The 16,206-nt window shown below is 39.5% G+C and overlaps 2 protein-coding genes across 2 annotated transcripts in view; one reads left to right on the top strand and one right to left on the bottom strand.

The window, feature by feature from the left end:
• The window catches only part of raph1b (Ras association (RalGDS/AF-6) and pleckstrin homology domains 1b), a 77,433-nt gene extending 66,635 nt beyond the window's left edge, over nt 1-10,798 (top strand). Inside the window, exons 9-18 of the mRNA XM_079852058.1 lie at nt 907-1,066; nt 1,176-1,297; nt 1,579-1,644; nt 1,925-2,068; nt 2,566-2,676; nt 4,582-4,680; nt 4,895-5,015; nt 5,899-6,041; nt 7,874-9,344; nt 9,645-10,798. Of these exons, the coding sequence (XP_079708184.1) occupies nt 907-1,066; nt 1,176-1,297; nt 1,579-1,644; nt 1,925-2,068; nt 2,566-2,676; nt 4,582-4,680; nt 4,895-5,015; nt 5,899-6,041; nt 7,874-9,344; nt 9,645-10,558 (3,351 nt within the window). The 3' untranslated portion in view covers nt 10,559-10,798. The remainder of the gene's footprint in view (nt 1-906; nt 1,067-1,175; nt 1,298-1,578; nt 1,645-1,924; nt 2,069-2,565; nt 2,677-4,581; nt 4,681-4,894; nt 5,016-5,898; nt 6,042-7,873; nt 9,345-9,644) is intronic.
• Nucleotides 10,799-10,869: 71 nt separating this feature from the next.
• On the bottom strand, nt 10,870-16,113 carry spp2 (secreted phosphoprotein 2). The gene is made up of 6 exons (XM_079852036.1): nt 15,940-16,113; nt 15,203-15,324; nt 13,960-14,082; nt 12,902-13,009; nt 12,303-12,348; nt 10,870-12,217 (listed from the first exon to the last, which is right to left on the bottom strand). Exons 1-6 carry the CDS (start codon nt 15,995-15,997, stop codon nt 12,090-12,092), a joined length of 585 nt encoding a protein of 194 aa, XP_079708162.1. The 5' UTR covers nt 15,998-16,113; the 3' UTR covers nt 10,870-12,089.
• Nucleotides 16,114-16,206: the final 93 nt, after the last annotated feature.

Here is a 16,206-nt window from a genome sequence, read left to right as displayed (position 1 = left end):
ATAATTTAAAAGAAACCGGAACTATATTATATTCAGGGTTTGTAATTAAGTTTTTCACTCATCACTTAATTTACAGTACTTCAAAAAGAAGTCAGAGTATCAGTCACTGCTTGGATTTAAATATATTCATTAATTTGGATTTAAATATATTCATATATATATTATAAAATTATACCCCACCACAAAATTTCATGATGGTAAAATTCCCATGCCCTTTTGGAGTCCGTATAGTTGTACACAAGAGTCTTGACCATGTAAAATTTGTCAGATGCCTAGGGAGTGAGAAGAGGTTGAAACCGTGGCCTTTTAAATTTTGTTTGGCTAATGTTGAAGGCTCCTCCTAGGGAAGGGGCTCTGATGGCCATGGCATGCAGTGATGGAACATAATTTATGGATCATAACCTGCCAAAACCTGATTATATTGTAGTTTATTCAATGTAGTCATCCTTTGTCTAGATTACAGTTAGCTTGGGGATACACCCTGGCCATTTTGTCAATCAACTTAATCAAACAAACCAACCAACATGAGGTGCATCCTGGAATGATTTTTAAACGGTATTGATGGAGTTGCCATGTTTACAATCCACTTACTGGCTGTTTCTTCCTCTATCCTATCCAATTCATCCATTTAAAAAATTATTATTTTTGTAAATATGTTCATACGTAGTTATAATATATGTTTATCCACAGCGCTAAATTCAAGCATTTAAACATGCGCCTTTAGATAAAAAGGTTTTTAAACTCATGACAAGCAAAAATTCAGTCAAGTATGTCTAAACGTTTGACTCGTTCTAGTGTATAATCTGTGAAATGTGGCTTACCATGAAAATGTATGTGTAAATATAGTCAATATTAAATGTACTTGAATTAACCAAACTGGGCTTTCCTTTTAACCTTCTTCATCAGCTGGTGATACGTGTACACATGTCGGATGAGAGCTCAAAGACCATGATGGTGGACGAGAGGCAGACTGTCAGGCAGGTGCTGGATAGCCTGCTGGATAAATCTCACTGCGGTTACAGTCCAGACTGGGCCCTGGTCGAGACCATCCCTGAGCTACAGATGGGTGAGGATGCTTGCACATGCTTAGATGACCTGTGAACCTGAGGGACAATATGTAGATTATTATATACTTTATCACTCTCACTCCCTCTTACTTTCTGTCTTTTCTTTAGAGAGAATTTTTGAAGACCATGAGAACCTTGTGGAGAACTTGCTCAACTGGACCAGAGACAGTCAGAACAAACTCATGTTTATTGAGCGGATTGAAAAGTATGCACTTTTCAAAAACCCACAGGTGAAGCTCTATTGTTTGTTACATATATGCTGGGGGGGGGGGGGGGGGATGGGGGATCTGATTAAACATTAGGCATTCTTTCTAAAACATAAATAACTCTTACCAACTCTAGACTTTTGAACAATAGTGTATATGCTCACATTTTTACATAAAGTTAGGCTTAAAGTAATAGTAATGAGTTATGATTTGTGTGTGTGTGTGTGTGTGTGTGTGTGTGTGTGTGTGTGTGTGTGTGTGTACTGGAGCTTTTTTATTCACTTGTTGCATGTTGTGTTTCTAAGAACTATTTACTTGGGAGGAAGGAGACCTCTGAGATGGCAGACAGAAACAAGGAGGCACTGCTAGAGGTGAAACATACATTATAATACAACTACATAGTGATATGGCTAAAAATGTAGTTATAATGCAACTGCTTTGTACAAAACATCAGATTTTAATATTGTTCCTTGTTTAACATGCAAATAAATACATACACACGCAGTTAGTGAATGTGACCCTTCATCACTGTGATGTTAATTTGGAAGTGATAATTGTGATGGCTGACAGAGTTTATATCTGTCTACATCTGTCAAGATAACATATTTTTTATAATGCTTAATGATGTTTTTGTATCTGTATGTCTTGAAGGAATGTTTTTGTGGAAGCTCAGTGTCTGTTCCTGAAATTGAGGGAGTGCTGTGGTTGAAGGAGGATGGTAAAAAGTCTTGGAAGAAGCGCTACTTTCTGCTGAGGGCATCTGGCATCTATTTCGTGCCAAAGGGCAAAGCCAAGGTCAGTGTTATTGTGTGTGTTTATTTTTGTTTTATCATATGATTTGGTGTCATGTTCTCTTTAAATGGACATAGAACCTAATGAACTCTTGAGTGGAATTTCCTGTTTATGGATTTACTGAGGATACTCTACACAAACCATATGCTGTTTGTCATCCACTTTGACATCAACCCCTATGTCTTATTTTGTTATATAATTTTAAGTTGAAAACGTTAGTTACTCATTATTTGATCACGTCTGTTACAAGCATACAAATGAAACATGGGTTTTGTGTTAGTATCAAATTCTGTGACAGTTAACGACATGCCAGTTAAGATTTGTCCCTGGATATTTATTTCTGCTTTATTGTATATGCAGTTTATAGTATTATATTTCTAAATATTTGCTTTTATCATCTCAATATCCTTCACTGTAAGCTATACAGAATAAACTGTCCAAATTAACAACAGATGGTAATAAATATAAAACAATATTAATGTTTATTTTGAACGCTGTAGGCTTCCAGGGATTTGGTGTGCTTCCTGCAGTTGGACCATGTTAATGTTTATTATGGTCAGGACTACCGAAGCAAGTACAAGGCCCCCACTGACTACTGCCTGGCCCTCAAGGTGTGGGTGTGTGTGTGTGTGTGTGTGTGTGTGTGTGTGTGTGTGTGTGTGTGTGTGTGTGTGTGTGTGTGTGTGTGTGTGTGTGTGTGTGTGTGTGTGTGTGTGTGTGTGTGTGTGTGTGTGTGTGTGTGTGTGTGTGTGTGTGTGTGTGTGTGTGTGTGTGTGTGTGTGTGTGTGTGTGTGTGTGTGTGTGTGTGTGTGTGTGTGTGTGTGTGTGTGTGTGTGTGTGTGTGTGTGTGTGTGTGTGTGTGTGTGAGAGATGTGATGTGATGTGATGTGATGTGATGTTATGGCTTGTTATCCTTAAGCCTGTTTAAATGGATGTGCTCTTGTTTGTTACCTTTTCCAAAACTGGATCATATTGATCCCAAACTTTTAAAAAGTAGTGCAATATTTTATTTACTATTATTATTATTTATTATATAATTTCATTATAATTTTCATATAATTTATTCAGCAGGGATGCATTGAATTGACCAGACTTGACAATAAAAACATGTACAGTATATTGTTACAAAAGTTTTCTGTTTCAAATAAATGCTGTTCTTTTGAACTTTCTATTAATCAGAAACTGAAATTGAAAAGCGAACATGCGTTCAAAAGTGATTTTAATACCCTGCATATTGACGTCCCTACAGCACTCCCTTTTTCTACTGTGATAATTATTAGAAATGTTCATTAGAAATGTTACAGATGAATGATTTCTGAAGGTGACACTGAAGACTAGAGTTAATGGCTGCTGAAAATTCTGCTTTGCCATCACAGGAATACATTTAAAAATCTATTAAAAATGGAAAACAGTTGCTTTAAATTGTAATAATATTTCACTGTATTACTGCTTTTACTGTATTTTTTATCAAATAAATGCAGCCTTGGTGAGCATAAGCGACTTCTTTCAAAAACAAAAAAATCTGACAGACTCCAAACTTTTGAATGGTAGCGCATTTCAACAACATCTCAACAAACCTCAGCTGCTAATGAAACAACTCTGTACTCAAACATTTGGTAATAGAGTGGTGTAGGTCTGATGTCAGATCCCTGAAGTCTAATGGTGCGTTCAAGACAAGTCCTCCTGAGAAGTTCGTACTTACGAGGTGGGAACGATGGCAGGTGTGCTCAAGTCACTTTCGTTGGAGTAAGATGGCAGTGTACTTTCTCTTAATTAATTACACAAAAATACAGCAAGGTTCTCAAACTCTAGTTCTAGAAAATGAAGAACAAAGAATTAGGCAAACAAATCAAGGCAAACCTGTGCATCAGGTGTGCTTTGCTTTTTTGTGTTTTTAATTAATTTATGAACCACTGCAAACTTTATCATTACATATTACATTGTTATATTATAATGCCATCATATTCTGTGCAGGCAATTAGCTTAATACGCTGTAAATAGCAAAGCCTGACAATATCACTGCTAAATACCTTTTAAGTATTGTGGTGTTCCGCCATGTTTCTCACTGACACTTCCCCAACTCGTAAAGATCAGGGCTTAAAGAAAATCCCGAGCTTCCCACTCATATTTTTACGACATTGTGGTGGCGTTCATGTGCAACTCGTAAATACTATCTTTACGAGATGACTTGAACACACCAAAATTCACTGCTGGTTCTTTCGAGATTTTCCTATGGGGTTTTATAATGGGGTTTTTCAATTTATGAGTAAAATAAGGCTGCTCTACAATGTACATGGCACACACTCACAAACTGTCTTATCTAGTTATTAAAAACTCATGTTTTCAAAAATGAACATAACTGCTTCAGCCTTCCACTAGGGGGCCTCAGTGATCCACCAGGCCATAAACCCTTGTTGCTGCCCTCTAGTGGTTAATAAGTATTAGCAAGCCAAAGAAATTTTCTTGAACCATTGTCCTCTTCATTGTCTTGGTAACATTGTTGATTGTGCCCACAGCACCCTCAGATCCAGAAGAAGTCACAATATATCAAATACCTGTGCTGTGATGATGTCAGAACTCTACACCAATGGGTCAATGGGATTCGTATTGCTAAGGTAATCCCATGGCTTTTCCTGTCCTCTGTTTAATTAATTAATTAATGGAATTAATAAAAACCTATGGCCTCTCAACAAGCTCTTCTAGTACAAGTTAATATGCCAAATTATTCATACAAATAACATTCTTCTGTATTTGAAAAATAACTTATTGCCAGAGCTTTCATTGGAAATTTCTTAAGCCTAATCTCTGCACATTGTGTTTTATGCACAGTATGGGAAGCAATTGTATGTGAACTACCAGGAAGCTATGAAGCGCACAGAAGCTGCCTATGACTGGTCTTCACTCTCCAGCACCAGCATCAAGTCAGGAACAAGCTCAGTCAGTATACCTGGTGAGTAACTTAGACCTACTGTAATCACTAGCTGCATTTTCCATTGCCCTTCACATTGCGCAAATTAAATTGCGAATTGAAAATACGCCCAATGGAAACACGTCAATTTCGCAAAAACTCTCATATATCGCGTTTTATAATACGTTTTATGCTCACATGAGGTGGTTTTTCAGGCAATTTGAAAAAACAATATTTCGCAAAACTGCAATGGAAACAGTTTTTATCATTCTTTAAAGAAGGCATGGTATGCTTGGACAGAAGATGAGACAGAGTTCTTTATTAAACTCATAAACGACAAAAGAATTACGGAAAACTGGATTCTAAACAACAAAAGAAATGCCACAGTTTATCAAGACCTTGAAGCAGATAGAAGTGAGAAACACCCAGAGACTGTTCTCTGTTTTCAGCCGACTGTGCGGAACCGTCCGGAACACACTGAGAAAACTTAGTCGGTCAACGCACAAAAACTAGCCGACGGCCGTCCGTTGGCTTGGTGTGTCCCGGGCTTAAGGGGCTTTGCTTGCCATTAATGCGTGGATAACACACCTACGTCTCCTTCGATTAAAATACGACTAGTGCGGTGGCTGCAATATACGTAAACCTTTACCCTTACCAACATACGTTGCCATGATGTTTGGAATGACTTATCGGCAGAGGGGAAAAAAATAGACATTTAGAAGATATCAGCGCAATTCTGTAATGGAAACCAGGCTACTGACTGCTCCTTTATAAAAACATGTTTGTTTGTTTTTGCATGTTTTTCTACTGTAATTTCTAGAAATATAAGCATTGGCAGTTCTGGAGCATTTCCTTGAATAATACTGACTTGCATTACTGTAAGTGTATGGGTTATTGTTAATGTTTAATCTGTTTGTGCTTAAAGAGTCACAGTCAAACCACTCTAGCCAAACAGACAGTGGTATGTCCGATGGCACTTCATCCTCCCATGCCCGCTCCCAGAGTGTGGTCAGTTCAATCTTCTCTGAGGCCTGGAAGAGAGGGACTCAGATAGAGGAGAGCACAAAGGTGAGTTCTTCTTTCTCATTTTGTTCTGGAGAGACACACCTTTGCTCTTTACCTGCCACTTTCTTCAATTAATCTATTTATAAAACACTAAGATGAACCAATTATTTCATGGAAAAGTTTACACAAAGGTGAAAATTCCATCATCATTTGCTCACCTTCATGTCCTAAACTTGTGTGACTTCCTTTCTTTTGTGGAACACAATGTGTGACTTCCTTTCTTTTGTGGAACACAAAAGGATTCTGTAGACTGTGCTGGTCACTTTTCTCCATGCAGTTGCAATAAATTATGTAATAATTGATGCAATTATGTATTCAATGATATCAAACCCTTAACGAATCTTAAATTCTGTTTTTTTCAAAGAGTGCTACTGTGTGGCTTAACACTAGAAGTGCCAGAATTCCATAACTACTAGAACTGCCGCAAGCAGTCATTTTGACCGCTATATTCCAAACTCTATATCTTTAATGATAAATACCCAATTGAGAGATTAATGCATTTATTGTGTTAATATGTCTTTAAAAAACAAAACAACACCAAACTGTACATTTAAACAAGTTTAATTATACATTTATAAATAAATAATATCCGTAGATGTCCTGAACAAAATGACGGAGTAGCCCATATTTGTTTACACAGTTCGATCGCGTCCGCGTCCGCACCCGCCGACACACACACACACACCAACCATATTCCAGTAGCTATTGCATCTTGACATTGCAGCCTGTTCATTATAGCCACAATAAAATATAATAATGAAATAGTCAACCTAACATATAAAAATTCCACTGCTCTGTTTGTAGCCTATAGTAGGCTATACCTACAATTCGTACCATTTTGCGCATGTGAAGAGGATGATTTTTTCCGTCGATATTGGATCGTGAGTGAAGTACAAAGCCTATAATAAAGAAATAGTTTAAAATCCAAATACATCGCAAATGTTGAAACATTTTGATTCTAATTAGAGAGTTACGTGAGCCTATAACGCCGCTTACTTTCACTTTCGCTTATAACGCATTTCATTTTGGCTTGTTTATAGTTATTTTTTTCATTCTTGTTCTGTTCTGAATATCATTACATTTAAATGATTTGTTGTTGAATATGTTTAGTGTATTTTTAACCACATTTTATTGTTGTGTATATTGGTTTAGCCTATAATAATACCGCGAAATTCCGTGCGGTCAATATGACCGTCTATGGCCGAAATAGGTAAATATGTTCATTTATTTTTTTGCCTTATGTGTAATTTATATGAAAAACATTTTAAATGAAAATACAGACACTTTTAGGAAAAGTCAGGTACCCGCAGGATTGTATTTATTTTTTCAACAAAGTTATTGCAGATATAAAATTCAAAACGGTCAAAATGACCGCCATGGCCGTTCTAGTGTTAAGAAGAATTGGAATATAGTTCAAGTTGTATGGACCACTCTTATGGTCATTATTGAATCTTCATATCTTTAGTCCTCATTATTTTTAACTGCATGAAGAATCTAAATTTCTCCATTTGTGTTCCAAGGAAGAAAAAGTAATTCAGGTTTGTAACGACATGAAATTAGGTGCTGAAATATGTAGTGAAATCTTCATTTTTGGGTGACTATTCTTGTGTGCCAGTGCTACCTTGACATTTCAAATGCCTAATTTTTATGACACCCATTTCAAATTTTAGAGTCTACTCTATACTAATGATCTGATGACCTGAATGAAGTGTATTTGAATAGGGAGATATACAAATATAAGATATACAAATAAGAAATAACACATTATTGATTTTTGTTTATTTGTTGTTTTTGGTTTTTTTGTTTGTTTGTTTTTGTTTTTTTTTTTGGTTCAGGCAAGACCAGAATCAATCCGTTCTACCCATTCAAGCCATAGCACCCATTCTTCTCATCATGTGCCCCAACAGCAGCATCCACACCTACAGCAACAGCCAAATGCACATTCAGTTCCACAGTCACGTGGAAGTGTCCACCAAGCTCCAACACAGGCACCAACCCAAGCAACTCCAGCCCCGCCACCTCCTCCTCCTCCTCCACCACCTCCCCCACCACCTCCTATTTCCAGTATCCCCCACCATGCTACTCCTACCATGTTTGCCAAATACAGTACTATCACTCGCCTGCAGAATGCTTCTCAGGCTATAAGTCACCACAAACCTCAGCCTCAAATCCAGCACCAAGTGCCACCAGTCTCTCCGGTATCCAAACCACAATCAAACAATATTCCACCAGGGGCAAACTTCCCACCTCCTCCTCCTCCACCTCCACCTGCCCCAATGCCTCCGCCAGGATCAGCCATGGCTGTTTTGAAGCTTGGTCCACCAGCCCCAGCAGCAGTTGTACAGTCCTCCCCTCTGCCTCCCTCACCACCACGACCTCCTTCTCCAATAATGCCCATGGAGTCACAGCCTCTACCACCTCCTCCTCTCATAAAACCTACGCACTCACAGCCTCTACCACCTCCTCCTCTCATAAAACCTACGCAGTCACAGCCTCTACCACCTCCTCCTCTCATAATGCCCATGCAGTCACAACCATTACCACCTCCTCCACCCATAGTGCCAATCCAATCACACCCTTTACCACCTCCTCCACCCCCTCTCCAGGCTAATGGCCTTCCCCCTCCTCCACCACTTTCTACAGTCCAGGCACCTTTCAAAACCAATGGACTCAAGCAGGTTCTTGCCCAGAAATTTTCCAATGTAACCCAGGACATATTGCCCCCAGCCAATCAGACCCCTTTTCCCCCACCACCTGCACCTATTCTCCCTCCTCAACAGCATGTTGTTCCAGCTCCAAATCCACCACCTCCACCATGCCCAACACAGCTGCCAATTCAACCAGCAGTTTTACCAAAAACTTTCACTGGTGGATTTCTACCCCAAACAGCACCCAAAACTTCCCATGGCATTTTTCCAGTATCCCCAGTAGCTCCATCACCTCAAGTTCCAGCGCCGCCACCACCACCTCCCCCTCCTCCTCCACCTCCATTGAAGAACCAACCCCCACCAACACTACCCAAGCAGCACAGCATCTCCAAGACACTGCCCCTCGCCAGTCAAACCTCATCAGTGCCATCCCTGGTTAAGCAGCTTGCTAGCCAGTTTCCTGTTGCATCTCCTGCTGTGGCCAATCAAGCGGAGACCCACAAAGCTCCACAGTCCCCACCTGCAGTAAAGGCTAAACCAAAATGGCAGCCTGTAGGTCAAGCCCAGCAGCAACAGCGGTCACCTGAGTTTCCACCACCTCCACCAGAGAGTACCCTTGCTTTTCCTTCTCCACCACCACCTCCTCCTCCTCCTCCAGGTCCCACCCCTCCTCCACCCCCTCCTCCTCCTCCAATGTCAGGCCCTACCCCTCCTCCTCCCCCTCCTCCGCCTCTGATGTCAGGCCCTCCCCCTCCTCCTCCTCCTCCTCCTCTTCTGATGTCAGGCCCTACCCCTCCTCATTTTCTGATGTCAGGCCCTACCCCTCCTCCCCCTCCTCCGATGTCAGGCCCTACCCCTCCTCCCCCTCCTCCTCCTCCTCCTCCTCCTCCTCCTCCTCCGATGTCAGGCCCTACCCCTCCTCCCCCTCCTCCTCCTCCTCCTCCTCCTCCGATGTCAGGCCCTACCCCTCCTCCCCCTCCGATGTCAGGCCCTACCCCTCCTCCTCCTCCCCCTCCCCCTCCTCCTCCCCCTCCTCCTCCTCCTCCTCTGATGTCAGGCTCTCCTATCAGAAAGTCCCCCTCTAGCTCAGCTGCAGGTGTGAAGAAACCTCCACCGACTCCTCAACGCAACCAGTACCAGGAGTCCTGCAGAAACTTGGTGAGCAAGTTTAACCCTAGTTCTGCTTCTTCATCAACATCAACCTCCAGCATCTCACCCTCCAAAGAGTTTTCTACAGGTCCACGTGCACCCCCCAAACCAGGGAAGCTCAATCTGGCAAATCTTCCTTTGGCTTTGCAGAACAAATTTAATCAGAACCGCCAATCAACTGCAGACTTCCCATCCCCTCCACCCCCAGAGAATGAATTCTTCCCTCCTCCCCCACTGGAGTCTGACCTCCCTCCACCACCGCCCCTTCCAGGTGATCCAAATGGTGTGTCTCCAAAAATAGCTGTGGTCAATCCCCAGCCCCAGCCTGCCTGGGGCAAGAGTTCTCTGAAGAAGTCGCAACCTCCAGCATCACTTCGTTGTAACAACACTATTAGAGGGTCTCCACCGCTCTCACCACCTTCCATACAAGGGGGCCCTATTCTGCCATCTTCTCCCAAAGGCACCACGCAACCCAACTTCTTGGAGGACCTTAACAAGACACTGAAACGCAAGTCTTCACGAGTCTTGGGAGACAAAGTGGACCCTGTGGCCACAATGGATGACATGGCTTTGCCACCACCTCCCCCTGAAGTTCTGCATGACCAACAGAGGCACAGTGGGAGTGGCTTCATGTCCGGGAATATCTCAGGCTATGCAACGCTACGGAGAGGGCCGCCTCCAGCCCCACCCAAGCGGGACCACAGCACCAAACTAACAAACTGATACAACTTCAACTTTCCTTGGACACTCTTGCTTGCTAATTTCATGTCTGTCATAGTTGTAGAGGGGAAGCCATCATTTTGTTGATTATGCTCAGCTTGTTCTGTACAAAACGACTCAAGAAGTTTCAGCTTTACTGTGACTTTGTGACAGTGCATCAGTTTCATTTTCAAACAACTGAGTGATTCCACTTCAGCACCTTGGTACTGCATGGAAGACAAAACTGCATAATATAAAATAATCTTACTGATTTTTGGGAAGACGAATGTTTTGAACTTTGGGGTTGGGTGGGATTTTTAATTTTGATTTTATATTCTTTTTATATTATTATTTAATAATATGATGATATTTTGTTATTTTAGACTGCATTTTTTTAAATAATTGGATGGTTATTGTTGTTTGAGGAGTATTAGATGTATAGGTCGATGTAGACTGTGTGTTTGGTCGGTATATTAGTTCGGCACGACTTTCACCAATTATGTGGCAGATCCAGTGCTCAGTGGATACATCTAGCATCTATTCTGATCACTATTATTCTTTGAGCCACTTTAAGTGCGTTTTAAATGTAATTGTCAAAATTGTAACATGAAGGAGGAGTTGTTCAGGGAGTTGCCTCAATGTCTAGTTCTGTGAGACTGTGGAATGTTTGCTTTTTTTTTATTAGACCTATTTAAAATTGAGATATTCTCATTTGCTGCAGTATCTTTGTCTAGGTAAAACAAATTACTGCCTTGCTGTTCCTTGTTAGTCCTCGGTGAACATTCAAGCTGACTTTTACAAATTGTTCACCTATGAAGAGATGGACTTTTAAGTCATGTGACTAAATGACACAATCATTATTCACATAGATTTATCTTATATCCTGTATTATAACCTGTATTATTGGCTCATGAATACAGCCATGCCTTAAAAAGATTCTAGAACATGCGTATCAAACAACCTAACAAAATATTATCACCTTACAAGAAAAGACCATTTTATTACATAAAAGTTACATTTCCCTGTTGGTTTTACCGGTCAAAGGATTCTGGCTGATTTTCCCCATTCAGACATGACATGCAACTTCAGAATCCTACACTAAGTACCAATCTATAATGGCTCTATAAGAGCAACTTGGCATATGTACAAACAAGTATGCATATTATCTCATGTCCACATTTCATTTTTTCAGAATTTGTTTATTGAATGTACTTACAATATCATGCAACTTTTCAGGCTGTTGAGAAGTGACTAAATTAAGTTAATATAAAATTATTATAGTATCCGGTCTTGATCCATTTAAGGTCTATGAACATCATGCTCTGCATATCTCTCTGCAAAATGTGTAATTTAAAATGAAATTATACATATTGATATCCATGCTTCTGTTCTTTTCATTGGGTTTCTTGGGGAGGTTGATGTCAGCAGGTTTCTATTAACATTATATAGGAAGCCAGTAGCAATATCCCTAGTACAGTAGTCTTTTCATTTAGCTTTATATTTGTAGCACCTTAATATTTGTATGAAGAATCTTCATGTGATTTTATTCTGCAGGTCAGTGATATGGCAGGTGATTATTGAAATGGTCGCCACGAACATGGTTGGTTTCCCTGTTGTCGTAATGGCCAGCATGAATTGGTGGAGACACATTAATGCTTGGTGATAAAGTTGAATGTGTGCGGTCTACAAATATGACAAGAGCATTATCAACATGGTCACAATACACCAAATAAAAAAGTGTAAAAAAAGATTACATAAATTTGTTTACCTCTAGTCCCAAAATGATTTAAATCGTAGTATAATCCTAATCCCCCCTGTTGGTAGAAAGAAGTCATCATCAAATGATTTCACATTGCCCCTCTCAGCAACTTCAGGTTAATCAAATTATTTCATTAATTGATCAGTCATTCAGTCGTGGATTTTTTTAAATGTTGTGTAAATAATTTATATAATCATATTAATATTCAATATATTGAACTATCCTAGACACTTTACATGCCTCTGCACAAGTCAATGAATAGTTTTTTTTCAAGTTACATTTACTGATGCAAATCATTCTAGCGCCCTTCCTGCTTGTTGCCAGTCACAACTCGGAGTGTACACGTTTACCTCACATTAAGTGACATTAGTTCAACCTTGCATTATATAAGAACAAAATGGCTCAGAAAAAAAAAAAACAATAGCCACTTTGCCCTTGATGATAAACATATTTTGTGATATTATTGTTTTCAGTCATGTACATATCTGTTAACATCTATAAAAAAAAAAAACGTGTTTTAGGGTTTCATAGCCCTTTAAAATTCAGCTCATACTGTATCATGCTACTGTTTGCAAGTCCATGGTGAACCACGTTATGTTCACACTCACCTCCTCACTGGACTCCGAGCTCGAGCTGTCTGCCTTTGTGCATCTGAGAGAGATGATGCGACTGAGCTCCTGAGCCACTCGTGCTCTGATATAGCACCCTGCCTCCGACTAAAACACCATGGGAATGGACAGGAATCAAATAAGATTCAATAATTATTACAAACCATTATACAAAGTCAGTCCAGTCACTACAGATCATTACTTGTTTTTAAAAAATATTAATGACATCAAACTTTTGAATGATAGTGAATAGGAAATGTCAAATATATAAATATATTGTACATAGGTCTTTCACCATTTTCTATAAAATAAAATTATTACATTTGTACATTAAATACAAATATAGGCGCTATTTCATTCTCTTTCACTTTGTTGAGGTTTCTAGATAACGTGTGTGTGTGATTATGATTATGATGGGTAAATTTCTATTGAAAATTACAACCACTCACAGCAGTTATACAAACTATTTACATATTGCATCCTGTTTTATACCACAATTCAAGTTCAGCCACTGAATTGGAATCAAAAAGGAGTGGGGTGCATCTCAGTCAGCTCCCTAGTTCAGTAGTCAGGGCACTTATCAGGGAGTCGGCCATTTTTAGAGCTGTCTCAATCGCAAAATCCTAGCAGTGCACTGAAACTTTTGCTCTCTAAATAGTCCCACAATTCAAAGGGAAAAGTCCACAATTCCCCTAACGGAAGTTCTTAAGTCATGTTGCCGGAAATAGAGTAATCAGTGTCCAAATGTGTAGTGAGCCAGGATCCTTACTGCAGTGCCGAATTCATGTACACGATATATACTGATTCATGAGGAAGCTAGGGAGCTGACTGAGAGATTAAATTGCCTCTGTCAATTCAGTTTTGAATGGTGCACAGCCCTGGTACAATTGCACTGAGACTAACTATGCCATTAGAGACACCAGCTGTTCTGTCACAATATAAAGATACAAATAAGAGCACTAACATGCCTTCAAGCTTCATAAACACCAGTTATTTATAGGCCAACCCAGACCTCAATCATGTCAATCATCACATAATATTAATGTGAAATAACTTACCACAAAAAAACCTTTGCGGTACATGCAGCCCTGAGGGTCGGCCGCAGAGGTCTTCTGGCACTCTGTCTCCCTAATGCCAAACCTCAGATGCAGATCATATGTGTCCATTCCCAGAGGAACAATCTTAAAATGAATAAAAGAAAATGATCAACAGTTAGTTATCACAGTACAATCACTGACAATATGAAAGCTAGTATTCGCTGCTAATGATATTTTTGGTTTTGTTGCCTAGCTTTTTTTAACTATTCATTTTGTTGTACTTCTCTTACCATCCCTCAATCTTAGGGCTTAACCCTGGGTTATTGTTGTTCTAGCCCCCACTTTTAAAGTCACCATGAAGTTTTCTTCTTCTTTTTTTTAGTATGGAATATTGCAGTATTCATTATAAATGATTTATCCATGCATGCATGTCTTTTTCTATGTGCCCTCGTAATCTTTAATCAAAATAAATTCCCCTCCCTCTTACAGCGTCATCCAACGTGTCCCTCACATGAGATCACATTTATGATCCAATCACATCCCGATGGACAAAATCAAGTCACATTATAACTTTTGCCGACCTTATACCCGGGTAGAGGAACGTTCCTACTTGTAATTTAGAGGCAGGGTTATCACCGTTTTTTACCCAATTATGAAACCCTGTTCCGGAGCAGGGTTAATTAGCACCACTCTAGCAGTGTTAACCCCACATTGTAGAACCACAACATGTACAGTGTGAAATGATGCAGTATTAGAACATTTTGACTCGATACTAACACCCAATCGTGTGCCTATATTCATGTGCTAGTCACAGAAACACCTCATGTTGTATAGTACGTTTCAGTATTTGAGGGGGAAATTTCTAATGGTCAACTCAACTGAAGAGACTATTTCATTCTTACCTTTATAGTTGAAAAGTCTATTCAGAAAAAAAAAGAACTTGAATAGCACTCAGCAATATATAATATGAGGTCACATACTGTGTTTATCCAATCAATGTCACTGGCCCAGGGTTTAGGAATGTACTGTGTGAAAAGTCAGCTTATTAAGACATGATTAATTGTTAACCCTTGGTAAATTTTGAGCAATGTGAAACGTGAAGCAAGATCAAGATAACCCAAGATTCCGTTTACACAGGGTTTAGAAGGACCCAGGGTTAACTATGTCAAGTGTGAAAAAAAATCCCATGATGACTAGGCTATCCTATAGTCACCCTACACCAGTTTTGCCAGATAAAACAGTTTTTGTAAGAGCGTGTACTGACCCTCTTCACAGATGCCTTGGATACTCTGTAGAGGTGATTCCTGGCATAACGTGCATTGATCTGATTGAGGGCCATCTGTAGAGCATCATCTGCTTTAGAGCTGAGCTCAAACAGAGGAAGGCCTATGGTTGCACCACAGAGGTCCTGTTACTCATTTAGAAATTTACAAGTAGTCCCAAACAATTAGGCTACTTTTAGGCTTTAAAGTTAAACATTAAACGATTTCAAAGATTAAACGTTTTATTAATAAAAACAAAGTACCCTGATAGCACACGTACATAACGGAGACGTCTATTTGATGTGCGAATTTACATATTTTTTAGAGTGTTTGCTCATCTGCAATACAATTTCCTGACAGATATCAAATAAACGTTTAGAAGATGCCTTTAAGATGTTTATGATTTAGAATGTATGTAAAGCAATGTATGCAATGTATGCAATGTATGTATGTATGTATGTATGTATGTATCTTAAAGACGTCTATAAGATGTTAGTAAACAGCAGATGCTTCCCAGATGAAGTGATCTTTAACAGACATCTTGCAGGCGTACGTGTGCTATATGGGTAGTTTTAACGCTTGACTTAGATTTCAGCAATGCAAAGTACAATATCTGCCTATCTTTTTCTGTTGTTAATCAAATACTATACTAACATGTTAGTCTTACCAGAGTATCATAAGATAATTATTCTTTATGTCTTACCAGTCAAGTGATGCAAATGATGCATGTCACACTCACCTAAACCTCCAAAAACCTGCAGGAGCAGATACAGAAAAACACAGCACTTCATTTTCATCTGTCAGTCAGACTGGACGCTTTTACCACCAAACAGATGCGTTTTTAACTGGTATGGCTTTTAGACCTCCTCCTCCTTTCCTAGTACAACGCGTTGTTTAATTTGGCATCACTCTCCTGTCCGTGCACATCTGGATAAAGAGGAACTTTATCATACAGACTCAATGCTTGTTTTACCCAGAATATGTTCTGATAATCTGATTTAAAAAA

This window comes from Squalius cephalus, assembly GCF_949319135.1.
Source record: "Squalius cephalus genome assembly, chromosome: 2".
Taxonomy (NCBI): Eukaryota; Metazoa; Chordata; class Actinopteri; order Cypriniformes; family Leuciscidae; genus Squalius; species Squalius cephalus.
This window is presented reverse-complemented; position numbering and strand designations above follow the sequence as displayed.

Bases quoted from the DNA above. Each gene is read 5' to 3' on its own strand.
- spp2 (XM_079852036.1), bottom strand. From the start codon at position 15,997: ATGAAAATGAAGTGCTGTGTTTTTCTGTATCTGCTCCTGCAGGTTTTT. The intron at 15,325-15,939 runs GTGAGTGTGACA...GTGCAACCATAG, and splicing joins GCAGGTTTTTGGAGGTTTAG to GCCTTCCTCTGTTTGAGCTC. The intron at 12,218-12,302 runs GTAAACAAATTT...TCATATTTGTAG, and splicing joins AAATCATTTTGGGACTAGAG to ACCGCACACATTCAACTTTA.